General features: G+C 45.5%; 1 protein-coding gene across 3 annotated transcripts in view; it reads left to right on the top strand.

Annotated features, from left to right (window-relative positions):
• Positions 1–21,834, top strand: part of EPPK1 (epiplakin 1) — a 64,404-nt gene extending 42,570 nt beyond the window's left edge. For all 3 annotated transcript variants that reach the window (XM_056554330.1, XM_056554331.1, XM_056554332.1), the window contains one exon: positions 3,166–21,834. In XM_056554330.1, coding sequence (XP_056410305.1) covers positions 3,206–21,151 — 17,946 coding nt within the window. In that variant the 5' untranslated portion in view covers positions 3,166–3,205 and the 3' untranslated portion in view covers positions 21,152–21,834. The remainder of the gene's footprint in view (positions 1–3,165) is intronic.
• The last annotated feature ends 1,841 nt before the right edge of the window (positions 21,835–23,675 follow it).

The following is a 23,675-nucleotide window of genomic DNA, read 5'->3' as shown; positions in this document are numbered from 1 at the left end:
CTGGTGGAGGAGGACAGAGGGGGGGAAGAGGAGTCTGGTGGAGGAGGACAGAGGGGGGGGAAGAGGAATCTGGTGGAGGAGGATAGAGGGGGGGGGGAAGAGGAGTCTGGTGGAGGAGGACAGAGGGGGGGGAGAGGAGTCTGGTGGAGGAGGAGGAGGACAGAGGGGAAAGAGGAGCCTGGTGGAGGAGGAGGAGGACAGAGGGGAAAGAGGAGCCTGGTGGAGGAGGAGGAGGAGGACAGAAGGGTCTGGAGGAGGAGGACTGAGGGGAAAGAGGAGCCTGGTGGAGGAGGAGGAGGACAGAGGGGAAAGAGGAGCCTGGTGGAGGAGGAGGAGGACAGAGGGGAAAGAGGAGCCTGGTGGAGGAGGAGGAGGAGGACAGAGGGGAAAGAGGAGCCTGGTGGAGGAGGAGGAGGAGGAGGACAGAGGGGAAAGAGGAGCCTGGAGGAGGAGGACAGAGGGGAAAGAGGAGCCTGGAGGAGGAGGACAGAGGGGAAAGAGGAGCCTGGAGGAGGAGGACAGAGGGGAAAGAGGAGCCTGGTGGAGGAGGACAGAGGGGAAAGAGGAGCCTGGTGGAGGAGGAGGAGGAGGAGGAGGACAGATGGGAAAGAGGAGCCTGGTGGAGGAGGAGGAGGAGGACAGAGGGGAAAGAGGAGCCTGGTGGAGGAGGAGGAGGAGGACAGAGGGGAAAGAGGAGCCTGGTGGAGGAGGAGGAGGAGGACAGAGGGGAAAGAGGAGCAGGAGGACAGAAGGGTCTGGAGGAAGAGGACTGAGGGGGAAAGAGGAGCAGGAGGACAGAAGGGTCTGGAGGAGGAGGACTGAGGGGAAAGAGGAGCAGGAGGACAGAAGGGTCTGGAGGAGGAGGACTGAGGGGAAAGAGGAGCCTGGTGGAGGAGGAGGAGGACAGAGGGGAAAGAGGAGCCTGGTGGAGGAGGAGGAGGACAGAGGGGAAAGAGGAGCCTGGTGGAGGAGGAGGAGGACAGAGGGGAAAGAGGAGCCTGGTGGAGGAGGAGGAGGACAGAGGGGAAAGAGGAGCCTGGTGGAAGAGGAGGAGGACAGAGGGGAAAGAGGAGCCTGGTGGAGGAGGAGGAGGACAGAGGGGAAAGAGGAGCCTGGTGGAGGAGGAGGAGGAGGACTGAGGGGAAAGAGGAGCAGGAGGACAGAAGGGTCTGGAGGAGGAGGACTGAGGGGAAAGAGGAGCAGGAGGACAGAAGGGTCTGGAGGAGGAGGACTGAGGGGAAAGAGGAGCAGGAGGACAGAAGGGTCTGGAGGAGGAGGACTGAGGGGAAAGAGGAGCAGGAGGACAGAAGGGTCTGGAGGAGGAGGACTGAGGGGAAAGAGGAGCAGGAGGACAGAAGGGTCTGGAGGAGGAGGACTGAGGGGAAAGAGGAGCAGGAGGACAGAAGAGTGAGAGAGGAGTCTGAAGGAGGAGACGGAGGAGTCTTCTGGAAGATGAGAGGACAGGATATTGGGGGGGGGGGGGAGAAGTGGAGAGAGGAGTCTGGAGGGGACAGAGAAGTCAGGGAGAGGAGTCTGAAGGAAGCGGAGAGGGACGGTGGGGGATGGAGGAGTCAGATGGAGGAGGACAAAGGAGTCTGGAGGAGGAGAAGGGCTGAGAGGAGTTTGGAGGAGTCTGGAGGAGGAGGAGGGCTTAGAGGAGTCTGGAGGAGGAGGAGGGCTTAGAGGAGTCTGGAGGAGGGCTTAGAGGAGTCTGGAGGAGGGGCGAGAGGAGTCTGGAGGAGGAGAAGGGCCTAGAGGAGTCTGGAAGAGAAGGAGGGCCCAGAGGAGTCTGGAGGAGGAGGACAGAGGAGTCTGGAGGGAAGAGGAGAGGACAGGGGAGTCTGGAGGAGGAGGAGGGCCGAGAGGAGTCTGGAGGAGGAGGACTGAGAAGTCTGGAGGAGGAGGAGGGCTGAGAGGAGTCTGGAGGAGGAGGACTGAGGAGTCTGGAGGGAAGAGGAGAGGACAGGGGAGTCTGGAGGAGGAGGACTGAGGAGTCTGGAGGGAAGAGGAGAGGACAGGGGAGTCTGGAGGAGGAGGACTGAGGAGTCTGGAGGGAAGAGGAGAGGACAGGGGAGTCTGGAGGAGGAGGACTGAGGAGTCTGGAGGGAAGAGGAGAGGACAGGGGAGTCTGGAGGAGGAGGACTGAGGAGTCTGGAGGGAAGAGGAGAGGACAGGGGAGTCTGGAGGAGGAGGAGGAGGACAGAGGTTGTTGTTCCCCTCTTTCTGCCAAAACAAGAGTTGTCCATGCATGAAAATGGTGGAGTTGAAAGAACGAGGTGTTGGACAAACATTCCGGCTTAAGGCACTGTTTACACTGGCGCTGATTTTTGTGCTGCTGGTTTTTCACAGGAATTCGCTAGTTTTCAGCCATTCCCAGACAAGATTAAATTTAAGGATTACATAACATCTCCGACGACCAACCGCGGTCACATGACTGGCTGGTACTCTTTAATTATGGATAATTAGAGTTTTCCTCGTAATAATTAGCATTAAGATACAAATAGTGAGATCCACAGATAAGGACGGGTGGTGTCTGAGGACACGTGGAGCCGCACACAACCCTCTGTAAACATTGTGGGCAGATCGTGCCAGGATCACTCTCCAGGGGGCACAAACATACCGATGCAGGAAAGCTTCTGCAGCTCCGTCCTATGTATACTGCCGCCCTTAAAATTATCTTGCCTAGAATAAAGGTGAAATTGCAAACAATCATAAAATTCCTGCCCACAGGGTGCCCCCCCTCGTAATGCTGCCTGCACCCTCCCACCATATCGCGGTTTGTCTCTGGTGTCATGTCATGTTCATAGCCAGTAATCTACTCCGCATCGCTAACAAAGCAGCGACCTCTGCTGGACACAACCTGTACTGCAACATTTGTCATTTATGAGATTCTCCCCCTACATCCCATGATGCCACATTTTATAGTAAGTGAATGTATCTCCTATACTGGCGCACATATATCATCCCTTCCTTCCTCATAGCAGCGTATCGGCAGCCACCTTGCACCTCCTTTTGTCTTTCTCCATAGATATTAGGGGTTTTGGGATCTTCACCATTTGTCAGACCACATACAGACCATTAAAGTGTGTTGAGTGTTGGAGAATATGATGGTGAATACTCCGGTTTGGATGTCACATTAACGTTTCTTTGTTTTCTTTCTTGCAGAGACAACCGCACCTTACCGGGGGGGAAAAAAAACACAAGGATGGAGCGAAAAATCACCCAGTCAGTGAAGCAAAGTATAGTAACTCAAACAGTGAAACAGACACACACCAAGTTGGAGTCCCATAGGGTTGAGTCTCATCATTCATCCCATACTGTGGGGTTCCAAGAAACCAAGAATGGTGTTCAAACCATTGAGCACCATGGTCACGGTGCTCACCATGGCCACCATGTTCACGAAGCTCACCACGCCCAACAAGCTCATCATGGTCGCCATCATTCTCACCATGCCCACCATACCCAGACTCATGAGGCACACCATTCCGAGCAAGCTCAAGAGGCTCTCGTTGCTGTCCAGGCTCAGGAGGCTCACCATGCCGCCCAGATTCACGAGGCACACCATGCCGAACAAGCTCAGGAGGCAATCCAGACTCAGGAGGCTCAACAAGTTAGTGAATCCATTGGCCAACAGGAGACTGTAAAAACCTCGGAACCTATCAAAGTCTCCCCCAGTATTGGAGGTTTTATAGTATCTCATACAAAAGAAAAAGTGAGCATCTACCAGGCTCTAGTGACAAAGCTTGTGTCTGAGGAGGTGGCTGTGTCCCTGCTGGAAGCCCAGGCTGCAACTGGTGGCATTATCCAGCTGTCGGATAACCAGAAACTAACTATTGAGGCAGCTGTACAACAAGGAGTTGTCGGACAGAAGTACCAACAAAAACTGATCATTGCAAGTAGTGCAGCTCTGGGCTATAAAGACAAGGAAGAGACCCTGTCCCTGTTCCAAGCATTTAAGAAAGGTTTGATTAGTCGAAATGACACAGTGCGTTTTCTTGAAGCCCAAGTAGCCACTGGAGGGATCATCAACTATGTGAACGGCAACCGCATGTCTGTATCCGAGGCTCTGAATCTAAACTACATAGATGAACAACTTCTTAAAGCCCTTACTGAAAATTCTCTACTGTCAAAGTGTTACCTTAACCCCAATTCGCGAGAGTATTCCACATACCAAGAACTTGTCTCCAGAAGCGTGGCAGATGCTGACACAGGGCTGCTGCTACTTCCACTACATGAAACTTTGCAAGGACTGAGGAAGCCTGTAACATACGAGCAGCTATTCAGGGCCAATATCATTAACCAAGTTCAGTATGATGACGTCAGTCAAGGCAAGCTGACCATACAAAGCCTGGGAGGACTACAAGAGGTGCGTCAGTATCTGCAGGGTCAGGCAAGCATTGGTGCCGTCTACATTAAAAGCATCAAGGAAAAAATGAGTGTGTATCAGGCCCTGAAGAAGAACTTCCTTTCATTGGACAATGCAGTTGCTCTTTTGGAAGCCCAGGCGGCCTCTGGTTTCCTTATAGATCCAGTAAAGAACACACATTACACCGTAACTGAAGCAGTTCAGGAAGGACTTATAGGACTTGAGCTCAAAGAGAAACTGCTGACTGCGGAGAGGGCCGTGACTGGATTCAGCGATCCCTACACTGGGAATAAGATTTCCCTTTTCCAAGCCATAAAGAAGGAACTAATCGACAAGAAATTGGGCGCTAATTTGCTGCAAGTCCAAGTTGCTACAGGTGGCATTATTGACCCAGTTCACAGCTTCCATGTCCCCATAGACGTTGCCTATCAGCGTGGCTTACTTGATAAAGAAATAGAGAAGATAATATCTTCTCCGGCAAATGCGATTTCCGGCTTCCTCGATCCAAACACTGGTGACATAGTCACTTACCAAGAACTACAGAAGCGAAGTACCCTGGACCCTGACTCAAACACTTACGTATTTACTGTGGAAATCACATTCAATGGCCTAAGGGGAAAAGTTTCAAGTGATGAACTCCTGGAATCCCTGATCATTGATAAGACAACTTATGATCAGCTCCAGCAAGGCACGATCTCTGTCCAAGATGTCTCCATGCAAGAGAACGTAAGGCGGTACCTTCGGGGGACTGGGAGTATAGCAGGAGTGGCCGTGGTATCTACCAATGAAAGAAAGAACATTTATCAAGCAATGAAAGAACATCTTCTTATGCCAGGGACTGCCATAGCCCTGCTAGAAGCCCAGGCCGCCACTGGGTATCTGCTCGACCCTGTCAAGAATCTGAAATTCTCTGTGGAAGACGCTGTGAAAAATGGACTCATTGGGGCAGAGGTTTATGAAAAACTTCTCTATGCAGAAAAAGCAGCCGTGGGCTACAAGGACCCTTCTTCTGGGCAAAACCTTTCCTTATTTCAAGCCATAAGAAGAGGATTTGTCATACCGAATCACGGTATCCATCTTCTAGAAGTCCAGCTAGCTACTGGTGGAATTATTGATCCTTCAAAAAAGCATCGTTTACCGGAGGAAGTAGCGTACACACGCGGTGTCTTTGACAAAGCAACAAATCAGTCTCTTCTGGAGCCCACAGATAACATTAAAGGATTTTTTGATCCAACTGCCAAACAGAATGTGACCTATGGACAGCTACTAGAGCGATGCCTGGTGGACAGTCACACAGGACTCTACCTGATTCCTGTGTTTGACAATACACATGATGCTCTGAAAACACCACATTCCTTCATAGATTACCAAGTCAAAAAGACTCTAGATCAGATAAAACTAACAGGAACCTATGGAAAATTCAAAGGACAAGTGGTGACCGTGTGGCAGCTTCTTTTCTCAGAATATTTCACCATAGAGTTCAGAGAGTCCCTCTTCAGACAGTATAAATCAGGGAGCCTCTCCATAGAAGAGTTGTCTAGCAAAGTCCAAGCTGCTATTCAAGATCTGGTGTCCTCCACAAAAGTCACCTTTGAAGGCCTGAGAGTATCCGTCACTCCTGGGCAGCTGCTCGAATCGGAAATTATCGACAAAGATTTGTTTGAAAAGTTACAACAAGGAAAAGCTTCCACTAAGGACGTGGTGAATATCGAGACTGTCAAAAAATACCTGCAAGGAACAGGATGCATTGGTGGACTTGTATTAACTGATACCCAAGAAAAGATTAGCATCTACCAAGCAAAGAGAAAAGGCTTGTTAAGGCCTGGAACCTCCTTAATCCTTCTGGAGGCTCAAGCAGCAACTGGTTTCATTATTGACCCTGTAAAAAACAAAAAATATTCCGTGGATGAGGCTCTGAAGGCAAATATAATCGGTCCAGAGGTGTATGAAAAGCTTCTTTCTGCAGAAAAATCAGTGACTGGTTATAAGGATCCTTACACTGGAGGAATCATTTCTCTGTTTCAGGCCATGAGCAAGGATTTGATTGTCAAGGATCATGGCATCCGACTTCTTGAAGCTCAAATTGCCACTGGAGGGATCATAGACCCCATCAATAGCCATCGGATTCCTGTGGAAGTTGCTTACAAGCGTGGATATTTTGACAAGAAGATGAATGTAATCCTCTCAGATCCCAACGATGACACCAAAGGGTTTTTTGATCCAAACACCAGTGAAAACCTCACATATTTGCAGCTGAAGGAGCGATGCATCACAGACCCTTCCACCAGTCTTTGTCTTCTTCCTCTGCACAGCAGAAAACGGCAGCTCCATATTAATGATTATATCAAAGATTCCTTCAGAAACCTGCAAATTTATGTACGCTATGGGCGATTTAAGGGGCAAACTGTCTCTGCCTGGGTCCTCATTAACTCTGAGTACTTCAGCGAATGGAGAAGAAGAGAGATTTTAGAACAGTTTAGGCTGAGGAAAGTGACCATCGAACAAGTCATCATATTGATTGAGGAAGAAATAAAGAAATGGACAGAGATCTCTGTCCCGGCCCTGAGGGGACAGGTGAACATCCATGACTTGTTGGAATACGAGATCATTGACAAAGATCTATTTGAGCAAGTTTTGGAAGGTAAATTATCTGCAGATGATGTATTTAATTTGGAGAGTATTCAGCGATATGTGCGTGGGTCTGGTGTCCTTGGTGGAATAATCATTCAACCCTCTAACAAAAAAATTAGTTTCTATGAAGCCACAAAGAAGAACATCCTACAGCCCAGTACAGTATTAGCACTACTAGAAGCCCAGGCAGCCACTGGAAATATCATAGACCCAGTCACTAACCAGAGACTATCCATAGATGAAGCCCTCAAAGCAGAAGTTGTTGACCCACAAGTTTACACTAGACTTGTTTCTGCAGAAAAAGCCGTAACTGGTTACAAGGATCCATTTTCAGGAAAGAAAATATCACTCTTCCAAGCTATGAAGAAAGGCCTTGTAGAAGAAAAGCACGCCAAACAGTTCTTGGAAGCGCAACTAGCCACTGGTGGAGTCATCGATCCTATACATAACTTCCATATCCCAAGCAACGTGGCCAAGAAACTTGGTTATATTAATGAAGAAGTGTATGAAAGTCTATCTCATCCTACTGATGACTCCAAGTCCTTCTATGACCCAAAAACCAAAGAAAATGTTACTTATTCAGACCTACTTAGTCGGTCCCAGAAAGATGAATCCACGGGCATTTACTTACTTCCATTGCCACAAGACTTTGCTGAAATCCCGGTGCAGAACATTTATACAGATGAGGAGGTACAACAGGCTTTCAAAAAGACCAGAATTGAAGAAAGAAATACAACCATTTGGGAACTGATTCACTCTGGATACTTTACAGAAGAGCAAAGGTTCGAAATCTTGGAAAAATATAAGTCCAAGAAAGTGTCCATTGAAATTCTAATCATTGAAATTTTGCAAATAGTTAAAAACCATGAACTCAAGATGACAACTGATTTGAGTTTCCAAGGGTTGCGAGGAAAAGTGCCCGTTGTATTGCTGCTGGACCTGGGAATTATCACACAGAAAACATTTGATGAACTAGTGCAAGGTATCAAGTCCATCGAGGAAATCTCACAAGTAGATGATGTTAAGAAGTGTTTACAAGGCACTGGGGGAATCACAGGAGTTTTCATACCATCAACAAAGGAGAAGATGAGCATTTATCAAGCCATAAAAAAGAACCTCATCATGCCAGCCTATGGAGTAAGGCTTTTGGAAGCTCAGGCCGCAACTGGGTTTCTCATTGACCCAATAAAGAATGAGAAGCATACAGTGGACAATGCTGTGAGGTCCGGACTGGTGGGGCCTGAACTTCATGAGAAGCTCCTGCATGCAGAAAGTGCTGTGACCGGATACCTTGATCCATACACAGGAAATAAGATATCACTGGGTGAAGCAATACACAAAAAACTCATAACGAAAAAGGAGGGGCTTCCACTTCTACAAGCCCAGTTGGCTTCTGGAGGAATTGTAGATCCTCTTCATTATCATTATGTCCCATTGCAAGTTTCTTACAGGTTAGGGCTTCTGGATGAAGAATTGTCCAAACAGACAGATGCTCTGAAAATTTACTTTGATCCGAACACTAAAGAAAAAATTAGTTACCAGCAACTAAAAGAAAGATCTTACACCGACCCTGAAACGGGCTCTTTGCTTCTGTCTCTTTCGGAAAGTGGTGCCTTTTATGCTGATGGACATCTTATTGATACGCTAACATTGGTCACAGTCAGTGTCAATGCTGGAAGATTGAAGGGTCAAACTGTGTCTCTGTGGGAACTGCTGAATTCAGAGTATGTGAGCATTGATACATTGAAAGAACTACTACTTCTATACAAAAACAGCAGTTCTGAGGGTCTACAGGAGATCATAAGAACAGTCACCACTACTATCGAGCAAACGGATGCAAGTAGCTCACAGATCAAATTCAAAGGCCTCCGAAAACAGGTGTCTGCAAGCGACCTTTTCCAATCAAATGTCATAGACAGGCGAACTCTGGACGAGCTCAATCTCGGAAAGAAAACAATAGGTGAAGTGACAGAAATGGACAGTGTGAAACGCTATCTACAAGGTACAAACTGCATTGCAGGAATTCTCATACAGTCCACTAACACAAAAATGAGTATATATGAGGCAATGCTCAAGCGCATTCTGAGACCTGGAACAGCCCTGGTTCTCTTAGAAGCTCAGGCAGCCACTGGGTTTATTGCTGATCCAGTTAAGAATAGGAAGCTATCGGTGGATGAGGCGCTGGCTGAGGGGTTAATAGGAATTGATGTACATGCTAAACTACTGTCTGCTGAACAAGCAGTAACCGGGTACACTGATCCATATACAGGGGACAAAATATCCCTATTTCAAGCCATGCAGAAAAACCTAATAGTCGAATGTCATGGAATCCGTCTTCTGGAAGCTCAGATCGCCACAGGAGGAATAATCGATCCTGTGCATAGTCACAGAGTACCTGTGGAGGTGGCCTATAAGCGCGGTTACTTTAACGAGGAGATGAATAAGATCCTTTCAGATCCCAGTGACGACACTAAAGGTTTCTTCGACCCCAACACTCACGAGAACCTGACCTATCTACAACTTGTAGAACGATGCATTCAAGACCCTGAAACTGGATTTTATCTCCTACAAGTGGTAAATAAGAGAGAAAACTATTTCTATGTCACTGACCAGATGAAATCAGATCTAAAATCACGACACATCAGGCTACAGGTTGGACATTTTGCCCATCAGACATTAACAGTCTGGGAAATCCTCTCATCCCATTATTTTACAGAAATGAAAAGAAGAGAGTTAATTAAACTGTACACAGAGGGCGTGCTTAACATAGACCTACTCATCTCCAGCCTGACCACGATCATTGAAGAGTATGATGCCAAAAATAGCACCCTGAAATTCCAAGGAATCAGGGGTGAAGTAAGCGCTACTGAGCTGTACAACGCAGACATCATTGACGAAAAGACCATCGATGACCTGAGAAGAGGCAAACAAACTATAGACTCCATCTCTCAACAGGAAAATGTGAATAGATACTTAAAAGGAATCGGCAGTATTTCTGGTGTGCTTACCATACCCAACAATGAAACCATCAGCATTTTTGAGGCTATAAAGAGAGGAATTTTGTCAAAAGAAATTGGTCTGGCTCTTCTGGAGGCTCAAATCTCCACCGGCTTTCTAGTAGATCCCGCACAGAATCAACCCCTCTCTATCTCTGAGGCATTGTCTGCCGGTCTGATTAATCAGGAGGATCAGCATCAACTTGACATAGCTGAAAAAGCATTTAGTGGATTTACAGATCCAGAATCTGGTAAAAAATTATCTCTCTTCGAAGCAATGAAGAAAGAAATTATTCCAAAAGAGCAAGGAATATATCTTTTAGAAAACCAGTTAGCTACTGGAGGTATTGTCGATCCCATTAACTCTTTCAGACTTCCTTTACATGTGGCCTACAGAAAGGGTTATTTGGATGAAGACCTTTATATTCGGATATCCAATTCGGTTACTAGAAGAAAAAGATATGTGGACCCCAACACCCATGAAAGAATTGGCTACAAAGACTTGCTGGAGAGATGTGTCAAAGACCCCAAAACAGGACTTTTCCTAATACAAGTTGCTGAAAAGCGCGACGACTACTTCTACATTGATGACCCGACTAAAAACATTCTCATCTCAACTGTTGTGAAGATGAATGAGGGCAAATTTAAGGGTCAGGATGTTTCATTGTGGGATCTTCTAAACTCAACTTACATTTCAGAAAGCCAACGAAATGACCTAATAAAACAATACAAATTTAAGACCTCAACTACAATTAAAGACATAACAAGTAGAATTACTTCTATTATTGAAGAGAAAGAGAGAGGCCAAAATGACATCTGGTTCCAGGGATTGAGAAAACAGGTCACGGCAGCAGAGCTGTTTGATGCTGGTATACTTAGCAAGGAGACGTTCGATGGATTACAGCAGGAACGGAAAACCGTGATTGATGTGGCAAACACAGACTCGGTTAAAAGATATCTTGAAGGGACCAGCAGCATTGCCGGCGTACTTATCCCATCAAAGCATGATCCTTCCAAAATGGACAAGCTGAACATCTATGATGCCATGCTGAAACGCTTACTGAGACCTGGAACAGCTTTGGTCCTGTTGGAAGCACAAGCAGCTACTGGGTTTGTAATTGATTCTGTAAATAACAGGAAACTTTCTGTGGAGGAGGCTTTACCTGCTGGAGTGATCGGCCATGAAATCTACGAAAAACTTTTAACTGCAGAAAAAGCAGTGATTGGCTACACAGATCCCTACTCAGGTGATAAGATCTCCTTATTCCAAGCCCTGCAGAAGGATCTCATAGTTAAAGAACATGGCATTCGCTTCCTGGAAGCCCAGATTGCTACTGGAGGCATTATTGACCCAGTGAACAGCCATCGTGTCCCTGTGGAGATTGCATACAAGAGGGGATATTTTAATGAAGAGATGAACCAGATCCTTTCTGATCCTACCGATGACACAAAAGGATTCTTTGATCCGAACACTCATGAGAACCTCACCTACCTACAGCTACTCCAGAGGTGTGTGAAGGACCCAGACACTGGATTGTACATGCTTGAATTAAAACCCAGAATTTTCTCCTTATCGCAGATCCAAACCACATTGAAAACCAAACTGATTCAAGTCACTACTGGGGAATTTCAGGGGAAGAGCGTTTCTATCTGGGAGCTCCTTAATTCTCAACACCTTTCTAAAGAGAAAAGAGAGGAGCTTCTGAAGCAGTACGAATCCGGAATATTGACTGTAGAAGACGTTATTACTGTAGTCATCAAAACTATTACAGAAGAGAAGGTAAATGTGTCCCAAGTTGATGCGAGAGACTCGACTACTCAAGATGCCCAATATCAAGAGCAACTCCAGGCAGAAGTAGTGGATGTGTATGTGGGTGACTTCAAAGGACAGAGCATATCGCTGTGGGAGCTTCTCAATTCACGTTACTTCTCTGCAGATAAAAGGATAGAAATCCTTGGGAGGCTGAAATATGGGACATTAACGATTAAAGAAACCATCACATATGTCATTAAGGTCATCTCTGAGGCCGAGTCTTTCCAGCAAAATTCAGTCGTGACCGTAGAAGAACCAGTGGAAGCAGAATCTTCTGTACCAAATGATGAAATTCAGAGAGCACTGCAAAGCATAAGCATGCATATCGAGAAAGGGCAGTACGCAGGCCAAGATATTTCTGTGTGGGAACTTCTTCACTCAGTATACATCTCTGATGAGACGCAGCAAGAGTTGTTAGACGATTACAAGTTAACAGTCAATGGAATCATGGAGATGGTTATACAGTCAGTACAAGAGGCAGATCAAGCTCTAAGGCTCCAGTATAACCTAAAGGAGGAAGTCTACCACACTCTGCAAAACTTCAAGATTGATGTCACTGAAGGCAAGTTTAAGGGACAGACACATACACTGTGGGATCTACTGCAAAGCAGCTACTTCTCAGAGGAGAAGAAACGAGAGCTTCTTGACCAGTTTAACTCTGGGGAAATCACCGTAGACAAACTGATTAAAATAATCATCACCATTATTTCTGAGACAGAAGAGCGAAGCAAAAAGTTGAAATTCAAGGGTTTAAGAAGGCAAATTACAGCAACGGAACTTCTCTCCTCGGAAATCATCGACCAGAACGTGTTGACAGAGCTGGCTCAAGGGCGAAAGACCGTGGAAGAAGTGACCCAAATGGACAGTGTGAAGAGGTACCTGGAAGGTACTAGCTGTATAGCAGGAGTGCTTGTGCCATCACTGAAAGATCCTACAAAGAAAGACACAGTTAGTATTTACAATGCCAAATTAAAGAATATTATTACACCAGGGACAGCACTTGTCCTCCTTGAAGCTCAGGCAGCCACTGGGTTTATCATCGACCCCGTCAATAACAAGAAGCTCTCAGTGGATGAAGCTGTTGCTGCTGGTATTATTGGGTCAGAACTTCACAAAAAGCTGCTGTCTGCAGAAAGAGCTGTAACCGGTTACAAGGATCCATACACTGGAGACAAAATCTCCCTCTTCCAAGCCATGCAGAAAGAACTTATTGTGAGAGAACATGGCATTCGTCTGCTTGAGGCCCAGATTGCCACAGGAGGCATCATCGACCCAGTACACAGTCATCGTGTTCCTGTGGAAGTTGCTTATAAACGTGGCTACTTCGATGAAGAGATGAACGAGATCCTTTCAGATCCCACAGATGACACTAAAGGCTTCTTTGACCCAAACACTCAGGAGAACCTCACCTACCTGCAGCTGCTCCAGAGATGTATTCAAGATCCAGAGACCGGACTCTACATGCTGGATATGAAAGCCAAAAAGGATTTGCCGACAAGCATTTCCTTAGAAGCTTCCCTTACCTCTCACACTGTCCAGGTTCAAACTGGTCGGTTTAAAGACCAGAAGGTATCCATCTCAGAACTCCTCCAATCTGAGTATTTTACAGAAGAGACAAGGCAACAGCTCCTGAAACAATACAATTCTCGAGCCATAACAAAAGAGACCCTCATTACAACTATAGTAAAGACCATTGAGGAACGGGAGCAGAAAGCAGGCAGTCAGGTTGTCGATGGATCAGTGACAACACAAGTAGAGCATGAAGAAAAGAAAGATCACCTAAAGTCAGAGTTTGTTAAGGTCACTGAAACAACGGTCCAGGAGCAAAAGGTCTCCGAGACTGAAGAGAAGATCGCTCCTGGGAAGACTGAAGATGTCTTATCTCTTCCAGATAAAACAGTGAAGACCGCTGTGGATGGAGACCTCCATAAAACATTGAATATCTTTACTGTTCGTATGAAAAAAGAAGAATTCCAAAGCAAAAGGGTCTCTCTTTGGGATATCCTTCACTCTAAATACATATCAGAAGAGCAGAGAAATACTCAGCTAACCAAATACCAGATCTCTTTAGAAAAGGTGAAGCAAACCATTAAAAAATTAATTGAAGGTTCAGAAACAAAAAGTGTCAAAAATATTCAACAGGAATTAGAAAATAAATTCACTGTGGTCACTGCTGGAGAATTCAAGGAACAGAACCTTTCTTTATGGTTTCTTCTTCATTCTAAATACTTTACTGAGGAGAAGAGAAAAGAACTGCTAGAAAAGTACAGGTCTGGGGCAATAACTATAGAAGAACTTCTGAAAATCGTCACAACAATCATTGAAGAGACTGAAAAGAGACGCAATTTGAAGTTTAAGGGATTCAGGAGACAAGTGACCGCCACTGAACTGCTACAGTCTGAGATCATTGATCAGAATACTCTGACTGAGTTGACCCAAGGCAGTAAGACAGTCGAGGAGGTCACTCAGATGGACAATGTTAAGAGATATCTTGAAGGGACTAGCAGTATCGCTGGAGTGTTTGTCATCTCAAAGAAAGATCCTTCACAAAGAGAGAAAAAGACCATTTATGATGCCATGTTGACCCACATACTAAGACCTGGAACAGCCCTGATTCTTCTTGAAGCTCAAGCAGCTACTGGATTTGTGATTGATCCTATTAAGAACCAGAAGCTTTCTGTGGATGAAGCTTTATCTGCAGGACTGATCGGGTACGAGATTTATGAGAAACTGTTGTCAGCAGAACGAGGAGTGACTGGCTACAAGGACCCCTACTCGGGTGAGAAAATCTCCTTATTTCAAGCCATGAAAAAAGACCTTATAGTGAAAGATCATGGAATCCGCCTTCTAGAAGCCCAGATCGCCACAGGAGGCATCATTGACCCAATACACAGTCACCGGCTCCCTGTGGAAGTCGCGTACAAACGAGGATACTTTGATGAAGAAATGAACCAGATCCTTTCTGACCCAAGTGATGACACCAAGGGGTTCTTTGATCCAAACACTCACGAGAACCTCACCTACCTGCAACTTCTCCAGAGGTGTGTGACCGACCCAGACACCGGCTTAAGCATGTTGGAAGTGACTGGAACCAAAATTCCTTCTACACAGATAGGGATAGAGACTATACTGAAGTCAAAAACTATTACAGTGACACAAGGCCGTTGGAAAGGTAAAGGTGTAGCCATCTGGGAAATTCTGAATTCTGAAGAAATTTCAGCAGAACAAAGAGAAGAACTGATTAAAAAGTACAAATCTGGGACTTTATCCATTGATGAGCTTACCACTCTACTCATAAAAGTCATTCACGAAAAGGAGGAAACGTTGTCCACAAACATTCAGACATTACTCCAGTCACAGACTTCTGATGTGTCTGTGGGTGACTTCAAAGGGCAGAACATATCCGTGTGGGAACTTTTGAATTCGAGATATATCTCAGAAGACAAGAGAAAGGAGATAATAGAGAAGTTACAATCTGGTGCTGTCAGTGTGCAGGAAGCCATTACAATCCTTATTACAATCATCACTACAACTGAGAATGCTGCATCTATTCATCTACCTATCCCTGCAGAGCAACCACATGATGTCACCATACAGGAGGATGGGATCCAGAAGGCGCTACAGAGCATCCACATTGATATCCTGAAAGGAGAGCATGCTGGGAAACAGATGTCAGTGTGGGATCTCATTCACTCTAGATACATAGCAGAGCCCAAAAGGCGAGAACTTCTAGGCAACTACAAATTAACTGTAGAAGACATAGTAAAGATTGTTGCACAGTCTATTGAAGAAGCCGAGCACAAAATCAGCAATTCAACCCTTATAGGACAATACAATCCTAAGGCAGAAACATATAAAGCTCTACAGACTGTTCAATCGGAAGTAAATGTAGGAGACTTTAAGGGTCAAAAACTTTCGGTGTGGGATCTGCTGAACACTAAATACTTTTCAGAAGAAAAGAAAAGGGAGTTGCTTAAAAAAGTTGATTCTGGAGAAATTAGTGTGGCAGAACTTGTTAAGATTCTTATCACCTTTATAGAGGAGACTGAAGAGAGCAGCAAGAACTTGATATTCAAGGGCCTCCGAAGACCAGTGGTAGCAACGGAGCTGCTTACGTCAGAAATCATTGACTATAATACATTGACAGATCTGGCTCAGGGGCGAAAGACTGTGGAAGAGGTGACCCAACTGGATAGTGTAAAGAGGTACCTGGAAGGTACAAGTTGTATTGCAGGAGTTCTTGCATCATCTCTAAAATATCCCTCAATAAAAAACAAGATATCTATATATAATGCCATGATAAAGAACATCATTACACCAGGGACAGCACTTGTCCTCCTTGAAGCTCAGGCAGCCACTGGGTTTATCATCGACCCCGTCAATAACAAGAAGCTCTCAGTGGATGAAGCTGTTGCTGCTGGTATTATTGGGCCAGAACTTCGCAAAAAGCTGCTGTCTGCAGAAAGAGCTGTAACCGGTTACACTAATCCATACACTGGAGACAAAATCTCCCTCTTCCAAGCCATGCAGAAAGAACTTATTGTGAGAGAACATGGCATTCGTCTGCTTGAGGCCCAGATTGCCACAGGAGGCATCATCGACCCAGTACACAGTCATCGTGTTCCTGTGGAAGTTGCTTATAAACGTGGCTACTTCGATGAAGAGATGAACGAGATCCTTTCAGATCCCACAGATGACACTAAAGGCTTCTTTGACCCAAACACTCGGGAGAACCTCACCTACCTGCAGCTGCTCCAGAGATGCATTCAAGATCCAGAGACCGGACTCTACATGCTGGATATGAAAGCCAAAAAGGCTTTGTCGACAGGCGTTTCCTTGGAGGCTTCCCTTACCTCTCACACTGTCCAGGTTAAAACTGGTCGGTTTAAAGACCAGAAGGTATCCATCTCAGAACTCCTCCAATCTGAGTATTTTACAGAAGAGACAAGGCAACAGCTCCTGAAACAATACAAATCAGGAATCCTAACAATAGAGACTCTCATCACTACTATAGTAAAGACCATTGAGGAATGGGAGCAGAAAGCAGGCAGTCAGGTTGTCGATGGATCAAAGAAACTAGAAGAAATACAGGAAGCTCGACTAAGGTCTGAGTTAGTGGAGGTCACCCGAGGAAAGTTCCAGGGACAGAAGGTCTCTGTGTGGGAGCTTCTTCACTCTGACTACATAACAGAGAGTAAAAAGAAGGAAATTATACAGAATTATTATTCAGGGGTCTGGAATCTGGAAGAGATCATTAGAATTATCAAAGTGATCATCAGAGAGACTGAGAACGCTGTAACTATTGAAAAGACAGAAGCTGGTGGAGTCATCTCCTTGGGTCCCCAGTTACAGGAGAATATACCAAGTGCTAATGGTGAACTTCACAAAGCTCTGACTGCAATTGCTGTCAACATCAAAACCAGTGAGTTTCAAGAACAAAAGCCATCTCTATGGGAGGTCATTCACTCCAAGTATCTCTCCGAGGACAAGCGAAAGGCCCAGCTGAACAAGCACCAGCTTACTGTAGAGAAAGTCAAGAAAACTATTTTACACTTAGTAGAAGAGTCTGAACCAAAAAGTGAACAGGAAATACAAAAGGAACTGGAACTTAAACTCACTGAAGTAATTGTTGGAGAATTCAAGGGACAAAATGTCTCTGTATGGTTCCTTCTCCATTCTAAGTATATCTCAGAAGAAAAGAGGCAAGAACTCCTTGGGAAGTACAGGTCTGGGGCAATAACCATAGAAGAACTTCTGAAAATCATTATAACAATCATTGAAGAGACTGAAAAGAGACGCAGTTTAAAGTTTAAGGGCTTCAGGAGACAAGTGACCGCCACTGAACTGCTGCAGTCTGAGATCATTGATCAGAATACTCTGACTGAGTTGACCCAAGGCAGTAAGACAGTCGAGGAGGTCACTCAGATGGACAATGTTAAAAGATATCTTGAAGGAACTAGCAGTATTGCTGGAATCTTTGTTACTTCATGGAAAAATCCTTCACAAAGAGAGAAAAAGACCATTTATGATGCCATGTTGACCCAAATATTAAGACCTGGAACAGCCCTGATTCTTCTTGAAGCTCAAGCAGCTACTGGATTTGTGATTGATCCTATTAAGAACCAAAAGCTTTCTGTGGATGAAGCTTTATCTGCAGGACTGATCGGGTACGAGATTTATGAGAAACTGTTGTCAGCAGAACGAGGAGTGACTGGCTACAAGGACCCCTACTCGGGTGAGAAAATCTCCTTATTTCAAGCCATGAAAAAAGACCTTATAGTGAAAGATCATGGAATCCGCCTTCTAGAAGCCCAGATCGCCACAGGAGGCATCATTGACCCAATACACAGTCACCGGGTCCCTGTGGAAGTCGCGTACAAACGAGGATACTTTGATGAAGAAATGAACCAGATCCTTTCTGACCCAAGTGATGACACAAAGGGGTTCTTTGATCCAAACACTCACGAGAACCTCACCTACCTGCAACTTCTCCAGAGGTGTGTGACCGACCCAGACACCGGCTTGTATATGTTAGATGTGAAGGACAGCAACCTTGCCAGCCAGGTAGAAGAAAATATCAAGTCTGGTCTACAGTCCAAAACCATACAGGTTGGTGTTGGCGCATTTAAAGGAAAGCAAGCTTCTGTGTGGGACCTTCTGTATTCTCAAGACATCTCCATAGAAAAACGAGAAGAGCTTCTGAAGAAGTATCGTGCCAGCACCCTGACCATCGAGGAGCTGATAACCATCCTTATTACAATAATCACTGAAACGGTTAAGACGTCTGTGTCCTTCCATGAGGAAAGTGCAGTTAAGCAGTCTTTTCAGTCTGTTACAGTAACCATCTTTAAGGGAAGTCCTCAAGAAGAATCTATGTCCCTTTGGGACCTTCTACATTCAAAATATATCCCTGAGGACAAAAGGGAAGAATTGCTTGAGAAGTTCAAGTCGGGAACATTGAAAATTGAAGAAATTATCAACATAGTTTTAAGTACAATTCACAAAACAGAGAATGTGTCCACAAGGACTAAAGTGATAGTACAAGAAGAGGTAAAAGTCATTACTGCTCCTATTGAGGTGGACCATTGGCCATCAGAAGAACAACTCCAAAATGCTCTGCGAGTCATTCCAAGTGACTTGTTGGAGAAACAATCGCAACAACAGAGTGTTTCTGCCTGGGACCTTCTAAACAATGAGAGTGTACCAAAAGAGAAGAAGAGTGAGCTTCTACAAACCTACAAGCTTTCTGTCCAAGAGGTTGTCAATACCTGTAGCAGGATCGTTAAAGAAAGTTCTAGCTTAGCTTCTGAAGTTATCACTTTGAATGAAGAACAGCAAAAAACATTACAGTCCACCACCATACAGGTCTCAGTCGGTCATTTTGCAGGACAGTCTGTATCTGCATGGGATCTCCTACAGTCTAGCTATTTTACACCTGAAAAAAGGAGAGATGTTTTGCTATCATATTCGTCAGGGACATTGACCACTGAGGAACTTATTAAGACAGTTCTATCTGTCATACTTGAGACAAAGGAGCAGTCCAGTCAAGCCCTAGAACTTTCCTCAACTACAAGCAGCCACGCTGGAGAGTTCTCAACCACAACCAGCAATGCTGGAGCGTTCTCAACCACAACCGGCCACGCTGGAGAGTTCTCAACCACAACCGGCCACACTGGAGAGTTCTCAACCACAATCTGCCACGCTGGAGAGTTCTCAACCACAAGCGGCCATGCTGTAGAGTTCTCTTCAACCACAAGCAGCCATGCTGTACAGTTATCCTCCACCACAGGTGTCCATGTTGTACAGTCCTCCAGCACAGGTGGCCATGCTGTACAGTTCTCCAAACCAAGCTTATCCATCCATGAAAGTGAAGCTGAGCAGACAAAGAGGGCTCAGACCCAAACGTTCCTCCAGTCTGTGGACCTCACTGTGACTGCAGGACAACTCAAAGGACACAAAAGTTCATTATGGGAATTGCTGAATTCTTCCTACATTTCATCTGAAAAGAAAAATGAATTCATAGCAGGGTATGAAAGTGGAAGACTTTCTCTTCAAGATCTTATGAAAAGCATCATGGAAATCTTAATAAAATCTGAGAACGTGTCAAGTCATCATATAGTTACAGTATCATCTGAGAAGACAGATACCGAGTATCCACAGGCAATCCAGAAGTCACTGCAAACTTTTTCTCTCGATAACTATAGTGATGCATATATTGGGCAGAAGATCTCCTTGTGGGACTTACTACACTACAAAGCAATTAGCCAAGGCTTACGCTTAGAGCTACTCAGTAAGTACTATTCCACAGTCAAAACAATTGTCACCATACTAACCAGTCTCGTGCATAAGAAAGTCTCTGCTGACAAACCTGACACGGCTACATTCCTCAAATCAGTCAAAGTACAGGTTAGCATTGGTGAATTCAAGTTGGAAGGAAAAACGCACTCACTGTGGGACCTTCTTCACTCCAAATATGTAACGGAAGGCAAAAGGAGAGAGCTTCTCGAAAAATATGAATCCAAGTCTATAAGCTGGGAAGAAATGTTCAAAACTATTACCACACTCATAAAAGAAACCGAGGAAAAGAGCAGAAATATCAAGTTTCATGGTCTGCGGAAGCAAGTGTCCGCCTCTGAACTGCTGAAATCCGAAATAATCGACCAAGACACCATACTGGAATTAGCGCACGGAACTAAGAGCTTACAAGAAGTGACACAGATGAAAAATGTGAAGAGATATCTGGAGGGAACCAACAGCATTGCTGGAGTTCTTGTTCCATCTAAGGCTGACCCAACCAAGAAGGAGAAAATGAGCATCTACGATGCAATGTTGAAGCGTATTTTAAGACAAGGAACAGCATTGGTTTTACTTGAGGCTCAAGCAGCTACCGGCTTCATTATTGACCCAATAAAAAATGCCAAACTCACTGTGGATGAAGCAGTAGCTGCTCGGGTGTTTGGACAAGAACTTCAGTCGAAACTTCTGTCTGCGGAGAGGGCTGTGACCGGCTACATTGATCCAACCACAAACCAGAAAATCTCCTTGTTCCAGGCTATGCAGAAAGACCTTATCGTCAAGGATCACGGGATCCGTCTGCTGGAAGCTCAGATCGCCACCGGTGGTATCATTGATCCAGTGTACAGTCACCGTGTCCCCGTGGAGGTGGCCTATAAGCGAGGTTACTTTAATGAAGAGATGAACAAGATTCTTTCTGATCCATCTGATGACACCAAAGGCTTCTTCGACCCAAACACTCACGAAAACCTCACCTACCTGCAGCTGCTCCAGAGAGCCGTCCCAGACCCTGATACAGGACTGCTGATGCTGGAGGTCACCAATAAATAAAGTCGCCTGTAACAAGTTTTCCACATGAAAACGTTGAGTTTTACATTTCCAGCCATAAAGTTCATAGTGTCCAGAAGAATCAGGGTTTTACTAACAAAAGAGAACTTTTCTACGTTGCATGTGTTTATGCAACATCTATAACTTTCTTCAAGGGGAAAAGTGGTGTTCAGGCTTTTTTGGCTGTTTTCCACTGTGGTCTATGGCTGTGTTTTGGCAGGAATTATTGGATTGGGCTTTTTGTGCCATTTCCTTTTGTACCTCAGTGCCAGAATGTAACAAATCCTTCTGCTTCCAAACAATATTCCTTTCTTTTTAATAAAGTCTTAGCTGCTCCTAACACCTCTATCACACAAGTAATAAGAGAAGTGCGGTCAGGGGGCGGCCGGCCGGTCTCATGGAGATGGTTGACGTTCCTCCAGATGAGTCCCTGCCTCCCATATCAGCTAACACCCTAATCTGAAACCTTAAAGGTTATTGGGTTTCTATCACTGCGATAATGTTCTCCAAAACCCATGAATGTGTGAACGCCTCCTGTGTCCGTGAAATGTTGTTTCTACTTGAAATCCTAATAAATGTATACCTTCCTTCTCTCCTGGGGTGTCTTATTCAAGCTCTGAAGGTCCGGCTCACTGTTCTCCAAGTCCTTCATTTCCTTACATTGAAGACTTCAGAAATGTTGGAACATACTAGGGAGGTCCCGATACCATTTTTTTTTTTTTATTAGCCATATGAAGAAGAGATGTCCAGCACAGAGTGTCCCTGATAAAAAGCTTGAATTATTTATTGTAAATCGCAAAACGCACAGGATTAAAAAGTGCAAAGAGTGACTCGTTTCTGTCACTTGACCTTAGTCATACATACATGCCGCCATGACCATGGCTCTTTTATATGTCCTGTACATCACTGGGAGGAGGTGGAGAGCAACAATTAGGCAAAATATTGACACCTGGGTTAATTACCGTATTTTTCGCCGTATAAGACGCACTTTTTCTTCCCCAAAACTGGGGGGGAAAAGTCGGTGCGTCTTATACAGCGAATACACCCCCTATCGCGGCGGTCCCTGCGGCCATCAACGGCCGGGACCCGCGGCTAATACAGGACATCACCGATCGCGGTGATGCCCTGTATTAACCCTTCAGACGCGGCGATCAAAGCTGACCACCACGTCTGAGGGGAAAGTGACACTAACCCGGCTGTTCAGCGATTTCACCGCGGCGTCCCGAACAGCCCGACTGAATAGCCGGGTTAGTGCTTACAGGACACCGGGAGGGACCTTACCTGCCTCCTCGGTGTCTTCTCCGTTCAGGGATCCCCTGTATGGCCGGCGCTCTCCTTCCTCGTCATCACGTCGTCGCGTACGTGCGTCGGCGTGCGTGATGGCGGCGACGGAGAGCGAGGATACCCGGCCGGCAGCAGAGACGTTCCGGAGCGACGGGGACACGGCGACAGCGATGGAGCGACATCCAGGGCAGCGGTGACGGGTCCGGAGCGGCGGGGACACGTGAGTATTACCTCCTATGCAGTGGTCTTCAACCTGCGGACCTCCAGATGTTGCAAAACTACAACTCCCAGCATGCCCGGACAGCCAACGGCTGTCCGGGCATGCTGGGAGTTGTAGTTTTGCAACATCTGGAGGTCCGCAGGTTGAAGACCACTATTGGGTTCAAAATCTTTATTTTTTTAGATTTTGCCCCTAAAAATTGGGTGCGTCTTATACGCCGGTGCGTCCTATAGGGCGAAAAATACGGTAACCCTCAGGCGCTCACTCCTGGTTTCCCACCTGTATCGGCACATATTCACACTGGTAGATTGTACATAACGCACTGAGGAAAGATTAAATACAGATATAAAGTAAGTAAGTTTCTCCATATATAGCTATTAAAATCAAAATACACTATATCCATAGAGATCATACATGTATGTATTAGAGATGAGCGAACTTACAGTAAATTCGATTCGTCACAAACTTCTCGGCTCGGCAGTTGATGTCTTAGTTCAGCTTTCAGGTGCTCCCGTGGGCTGGAAAAGTTGGATACAGTCCTAAGAGACTCTTTCCTAGGACTGTGTCCACTTTTTCCAGCCCACCGGAGCACCGGAAAGCTGAACTCATTTATGCAGGATAAGTCATCAACTGCCGAGCCGAGAAGTGTGTGACGAATCGAATTTACTGTAAGTTCGCTCATCTCTAGTATGTATATAAAAACTAGAAAAAAAGCATTTGTCCGGAAAATACAATATAAAGTATTAAAAATATAGTATATGGTATACGTTGTAATGCAGAGACCACATGGCATCCCCCCCAAAAAAATACTGATATTAAATATTATATACAATACAAATAATTCCATGTTCACCTCCAAGCACATGGTTAGGATTCAGCAGTCTGGTTGTGGATCCTCTGTGTCAGCGAGGGATTGGCGCGGACCATACCGGTGGACCGGTTCTAGGTTGCTACTGGTTTTCACCAGAGCCCGCCGCAAAGCGGGATGGTCTTGCTGCGGCGGTAGCAACCAGGTCGTATCCA

The sequence above is a fragment of the Hyla sarda genome, unplaced genomic scaffold (assembly GCF_029499605.1).
Source record: "Hyla sarda isolate aHylSar1 unplaced genomic scaffold, aHylSar1.hap1 scaffold_67, whole genome shotgun sequence".
NCBI lineage: Eukaryota > Metazoa > Chordata > Amphibia > Anura > Hylidae > Hyla > Hyla sarda.
This window is presented reverse-complemented; position numbering and strand designations above follow the sequence as displayed.